The sequence below is a fragment of the Carica papaya genome, chromosome 5 (genome assembly GCF_054855325.1).
Source record: "Carica papaya isolate Zhongbai chromosome 5, ASM5485532v1, whole genome shotgun sequence".
In the NCBI taxonomy this organism is placed as follows: Eukaryota; Viridiplantae; Streptophyta; class Magnoliopsida; order Brassicales; family Caricaceae; genus Carica; species Carica papaya.
Window position 1 is genome coordinate 8,184,429 of NC_142313.1, and position 6,157 is coordinate 8,190,585.

The 6,157-nt window shown below is 38.3% G+C and overlaps 1 protein-coding gene across 2 annotated transcripts; it reads left to right on the plus strand.

Moving 5' to 3' along the window:
* Positions 1-850: 850 nt before the first annotated feature.
* LOC110825620 (protein ENHANCED DISEASE RESISTANCE 4-like) lies at positions 851-5,783 on the plus strand. Of its 2 annotated transcripts, XR_015819051.1 has the most exons (6): positions 851-1,570; positions 2,074-4,381; positions 4,713-4,773; positions 4,877-5,100; positions 5,417-5,552; positions 5,633-5,783. XR_015819051.1 is itself a non-coding variant. In XM_022056091.2 (5 exons), the coding sequence occupies exons 1-5, from the start codon at positions 1,456-1,458 to the stop codon at positions 5,472-5,474; spliced, it is 2,766 nt and encodes a 921-aa protein (XP_021911783.1). In that variant the 5' UTR covers positions 851-1,455; the 3' UTR covers positions 5,475-5,783. The 2 variants fall into 2 exon arrangements, 1 of the variants encoding a protein (XP_021911783.1); XM_022056091.2 differs by having other exon boundaries at positions 5,417-5,783.
* The last annotated feature ends 374 nt before the right edge of the window (positions 5,784-6,157 follow it).

The window sequence follows — 6,157 nt, forward strand, 5'->3', positions numbered from 1 at the left end:
ATCATCAAATGTTGAGAATTTTTTACTAAAAAAATTTAAAAATACTTTTTTTTTTATTTTTTTTTTATTTTTTAAAATATGATGTAGTTTATAATTATTTTTAATTTACACAGACGAGTTAAAATGCTACAGAAATTTGTTCGTCACACCCTATAATTTACCCAAAATGTCAAAAGAAACAACTCTGTGAGATGCGTGCAAAAATTGATGTGAGAGTGAAAAGTGAGTCGTAAAATGTAGGGCCCGCAGGAAGGTGAAGTTAGGTGGGTGTTAGTGTGGGCCACTGAATCATTTCCACTATTAGGGAAAACGCCCGTGACCTGTTGTTGGTCGTCACTCTAGACTTTCTTTATTACAGTCTTCAAATTTATTTCTTTTTTATTTTTCTTTCACTCCTTTTCACAACGGCCAAAACTCTGCTTTTCTCTCTCTTGTCGCAACCAAGTTACCATAAAACCCTTTTATTTATACGCACCCAATAAAGCGAAAAACAATTTTAATTCCCTCCAAAATTGAATATATACACTCCCCATTTGGCTACTGCCACACCACTCCCTAGAATAGTATGGTCAATAATATGGGAGTGCCGCAAGTAAAAACAGCGAAAAGTCGCCGCTGTGCTTTTACTTTCTTTTTTTTTTTTTTAGGTGTCAGAGCTGAGACTATCGTCGCTTCCCAACGAAAGTTCGTGTGTGCCAGGTTGCTCTTTAAACGACGTCGTTGATACCGTGCGAGAAAGCGATTAAACGATGTCGCTTTATGACTTTTGCCCTTCCCAAACGAATATTGTGAATTTTGCCTTTCAATTTATTTTTTTTAATATATGTGTTTATTATTGATTTTCCAGGCAGTATCATTTCCTGTATCATCGGACAACGATGCGAGCACTCGGTTTTATTTTTCTCCTCTTCTATCTCTATCTCTCTGACTTTCTTCTCCCTCTAAAATAGAACAAAACACAACAGAGTTTAAATTCAGATTTCTCAGAAAACAAACTATTGTCGAATACAACTTACTGTGTTTTTATTCACAAATTCTACGTTCTTGTACATGTTTCCGAGGATATCGTGTCTACTTGTCGTTTGGATTTTCCTCTTCCTGCTTGGTTACCAAGAAAACTGAATAGTCGGGAGAAGCAAACAAAAAAAAAAAAAAAAAAAAAAATCTTCTGCAAACATTTCGATCTTATGTTTGTTCAAGTTTCTCTTTTGTTCATGAGACGTCAAGAAGTCAGCTAAATAATATTTAGTTTCTCCGTCGTCTTGTCTCCTTTTCTTTCCCCTCTAGCTTCCCACAAATCGTTTTCTTCTCCTTCATTTGTAAATTAACGGAGAAAAACTGTCGGTTGGTGGTGGGTAATCTCGGGTTTTGCTTTCTAATTTCTAAAAAAGAATTTCCTTTATAAGGAGTTCATTTTTTTTACGCGACTTTTTTGTTGTTTTAATTGCTTCTGCGATGGCTGAGTCAACCAAGCTAAGGTTGGTTCGGTGCCCCAAATGCGAAAATCTCCTCCCGGAGCTGGCGGATTACTCTGTTTACCAATGTGGCGGCTGCGGTGCTGTTCTTCGAGGTACGGTTGCGTCCATTTTCTTGTCAGATTGGTTTAGAAAGTCAGGGAAGAGATGAGGAAGTATACTGAAGGGTTTCTTTACTGTTGTAGCCTATGAAATTTTCTTGTCAAAAACTGTTACCTATTTTAATCACTGTTATGAATCCGAAATAAAAGGTGCAATTTTTTTTTTTAATTCGATATTTAGTTTTCTTCATTTGTAGTTTCGAGTTAAAAGTCTATGGCTTCCACTTATTTTTTGGTTCTGCCCTAACTTGACTGCATAAGAAAACATGTAGGAGGGATTGGATCCAGATATTTTTCGGGTGCTATTGATTTTTTTATCACGAACCAGTTGTCTTACTTTAGCTAGCTTTTGTTTTCTAGGAAATTTCTCATGATTTCCTTGTTTTTTTCTGCAATCAAATTGGCAGTTTCTTAATTAATTTTCGTTTTTCTTAAAGTAGGTTTCTTTTTTCTATATTCAAACGTTAAGAATGGATTATTGTTTGCTTAATTTACAGCCAAAAACAAAAATCAGCAGATAGATACTCTGTCGGAAAAGACAGATGAAGAAAGGAGTGGAGGAGCTTCTTCTGGTAAATCCCAGAATTCCTTGGAGAAGGGAATTGTAGATTTGAGTGATGCTTCTGATACGGATGTCCTTTCGAATACTGGCTCTTTGAAGTCAGAAGAAAAGGGTCCCGAGAACAATGATGTTGGATTTTCTCAGAAACAAAGGAATGAATCTCAGGTTACAGGTGAGAATTGGACTTCTGAAAATGGTCTTGGTATGAACATGAGTAGAGGTGAGTGGGTGAACAAAATGAGAAGAGAAAATGAGGAGTTGAATTCTGAATTTGGAAGTATTGGTGGATCTGAGAGACCAGGGCAGATGTCAGACTGGCGAGGTGGGATGAGACGCGAGATGGATGGATTCAGAAGAACTTCGAGAGCTGATGTTGAAGGCCTGAGATACTCAACTTCCAAACATCTGGACGAAGGCCCATCTAGTTGCTATTCGGATTCTTCATATGGTTATCAGGCACCATCAAGGAATTATTATGATCAAGAAGGGGCAAATAGAGGTCAATACCTTGACCAAGATCGAGCTGAGCTCCTGAGGAAGTTGGATGAGCTAAAAGAACAACTAAGTCGGTCTTGTGATGTAATTGACAAACCAAAGGACCAGGTCCCTCTAGATGGTAGGATGGTTCCTCCAGATCCATATGGTCCTGCTGACACCTGCATATCAAATGTGTCTTCAGGATCAGAGAAGGTTTCGATGCCTTTCTTGGGGCCTGGAAAACATGTTGCAGGACCTCCTTATTTCCACCACCGTCCGGACCCATTTGCTTACCCAAGTGGCCATGAAGTGCCTATGCATGGCTTATATCCTTTGATGAACAATCCTAATTGCATCCCTGGATATGGTGATTCTTATGGGTCACAAATGCTTAGAAGAACTCCACACCAGTTACCTAGTCAATACCAACAGCAACCATCACATTCCTACTTCTCTGGACAGTATGTCGATACCACTCATGATTCATTTGAACCGTACCAGCAAAATTCAGTCTTTCACCAGCCTTCTTGTTCTTGCTTCCATTGCTATAACAGACAACAGAGAGCTTCAATGCAGATTCCCACCACCACCAACTTTAGCAATAAAAGGTACAATGATGCGCCATACAATCCCAATCTTTGCCATCATGAAAACCCTGGAATGTTTGGTCCAAATATCCATAATACTAGGACTTCTGTTCCTCCAGCATTGAATTTCCGTGGTCCACAAGCCCACACTAGATGGGCCGGTGATATTAACTCTGATATGGGTGGTTTTGTTCGCTGCCGTCCTCCACGAGTGGTTTTAGCCAGTGGTGCTCGCCACTCTCATCCTGTGGCTGGCGGTGCTCCCTTTCTAACATGTCCCGATTGCTTTGAACTGCTTCAACTGCCCAAGAAACTACAGGTGAAAAAGCAACTAAAACTGCAGTGCGGGGCTTGTTCTACAGTCATCAATTTTGCTATCATCAATAAGAAACTCGTCCTATCTGTTAATGCGGCAGCCAAGCCAACATCCACTGAGGTTGATGATAGCTCTAGGGAAGTAGTGGAAGACCAAATTTCCCATTCCCATGGTTTCGTGAAAAGATTATCAGTCAACTTCTCTTCTGATGATTATGATAATTCTGGTTATGATTTTCAATCAATGGATCCTGTTCCACTGTCAACTGGTCAGGGCTTAAACTCGAGCAAGCCTCAAGAAATGCAAAGTTTTCATTCTTCATCACCTACTGCTTCTGATGATGAAAACAGTCCAGACGTTTTGAATGCTGTTAGAGGGGTTGCAAACTCAGCCCAATGTCCAGTGAAAGACACTTTTTCTCCACCTCCTCGTGGTTCACCTCTACAAGAGCACTTTGATTACTCCTCTAACAATCATGCAGTTAATCGGTTTGCAAAGGGGAACCGAAGTAGTCGCTCAGACCAAGAGAAGGTGGTACCAAACAAGACAGCCAAACGACAAAATTCAATGGAAGATGCATCATTGGCCACTGAGATGGATGTCTCATTCAATGAGTACTCAAATACTGGTGTATCTCAAGATTCAGGAGATACAACCAGAGAGCATGATCCTCCAAGAACCAACAAAGGAGGTGAATCATTTTTTGCAAACATTATAAAGAAAAGCTTTAAGGATTTTGCCAGATCTAATCAAGCCGAAGATCGTGGGAAGAGTAATGTTTCAGTAAACAGGCATCCCATACCAGAACGTGTGGTCAAAAGGGCAGAAAAGATGGCAGGACCAATCCTTCCTGGACAATATTGGTTAGTACGAATTTGCACGTGATTAGTGCATCAATTTTCTGTGTAAATATGATAGATTCTCTTTTCTTCTATGTTTTCATAGACATGTGCGGTTGAGCCTATTCATGAAGAAAAATAAAAATATTTATAATAAATTAGATAATGATAATAAGAGGTAGGATTGTGATAGGTGGTTCTTATTTTGAGAAAGCTGAATCTAGGAATAGTCTTGTCTGCTTTCTGGCATTTTACAATATTATTCACAAAACATGATAATTTAAATGCTCATCCCTCATAGAGCACTTTTCTTTTTGCATCTATGTGTTCATCATTTGCTATGTGCTTAAACCAGGTATGATTTCCGAGCGGGATTTTGGGGTGTCATGGGCGGTCCATGTCTTGGCATAATTCCTGTAAGATTGACTATTTCTTACATGAAACTTAACATATTAATTTGGTTTTAGGTTTTGTTTCCTAATATATTTTGGGTAAATAAAACTTTCGTTTTTCTTGCAGCCATTCATTGAAGAGCTGAACTACCCAATGCCAGAGAATTGTGCTAATGGAAACACTGGTGTCTTTGTAAATGGACGGGAGCTTCACCAAAAGGATTTAGATTTGCTTGGTTGCAGAGGCCTTCCAACTGACAGAGATAGATCTTACATTATTGAAATCTCAGGAAGAGTCCTTGATGAAGATACTGGCGAGGAGCTGGATAGCCTTGGCAAACTTGCCCCAACGTAAGCTTCAATCACTATATGATGCTTTTTTCACCAGTTATATTTTCTTGTCCATGGCTCGATATAGTAAAGGGTAAACTTGCGGTGACTTAAGCTTCAATCACTATCTGAGTTTTTTGGGTGGGAAAGATTTATGAATTCAGGCTTTCATCTAGTGCAAATAATTAATCTTCTTCTCTTTCACGGAAAAGCTTCTGAGATATGGCTGGTTTTTGTGGGTACATATAATAGCAAACTTCAAAATCATTTGGAATAACTACATCTAATTGTCTTAAGGGTGTGCAGTACATTATTGAGTTTTGGATTTTTTGAACAGAGTTGAGAAGGTAAAGCATGGATTTGGCATGAAAACACCGCGATCAGCTACATCATGAGCCTGTAGGAATCATTAAGTTGGTGTGCTATTCTGGCATATGGGAATATTTTCAGCAATCCTTCTCTGCAATTGTGGCAAAATCACGGGGAAACTCTGTACGGCTATAGCTTAAGGTTAATGAAATCATGACATGGAATGTCATGAGGAGGTTTATAAAAAATCTATATCTTTGCATAGAAGTTGTAAGGTTTGATTTTCTAGTATATTATCGTCATGTTGCCCTATAGCTGTAGATTTAAGTGCTTGTGTGCTTGTTTTCTTTGCACTGGTAAGATGTAAATTTTATGCAAGTGTTCCTCTTTCTTGAGCCCTTCTGTGTTTCATATGGTGTTTGTATATATACATATATATATGATTTGGCTTTCTCCATTGCCAAGTTTGGAACTTGAGCAAAACAAGAACAGGTGTTGAATTCAGTCCGCATAAAACTTTTATCAAATAACCATTCAACTTTCTCGATGCATGGAAATAAAATTTCAATGATTTTACCTTTATGATTCTTTTTTTCTTTAGTAAAGAAAAAAATCATTGGTTGGAATTGACATGGGATGTCATCTTTTTTTAAAGTGAGAGTATACTTTTCCCCTTTATTAAGAAGACATGGGCTAAAGACTCCGCCTTTTACTTTTTATGTGCTGTTATAGATTATAAGTACAAATAAAATTATTACTTCTGTAATTA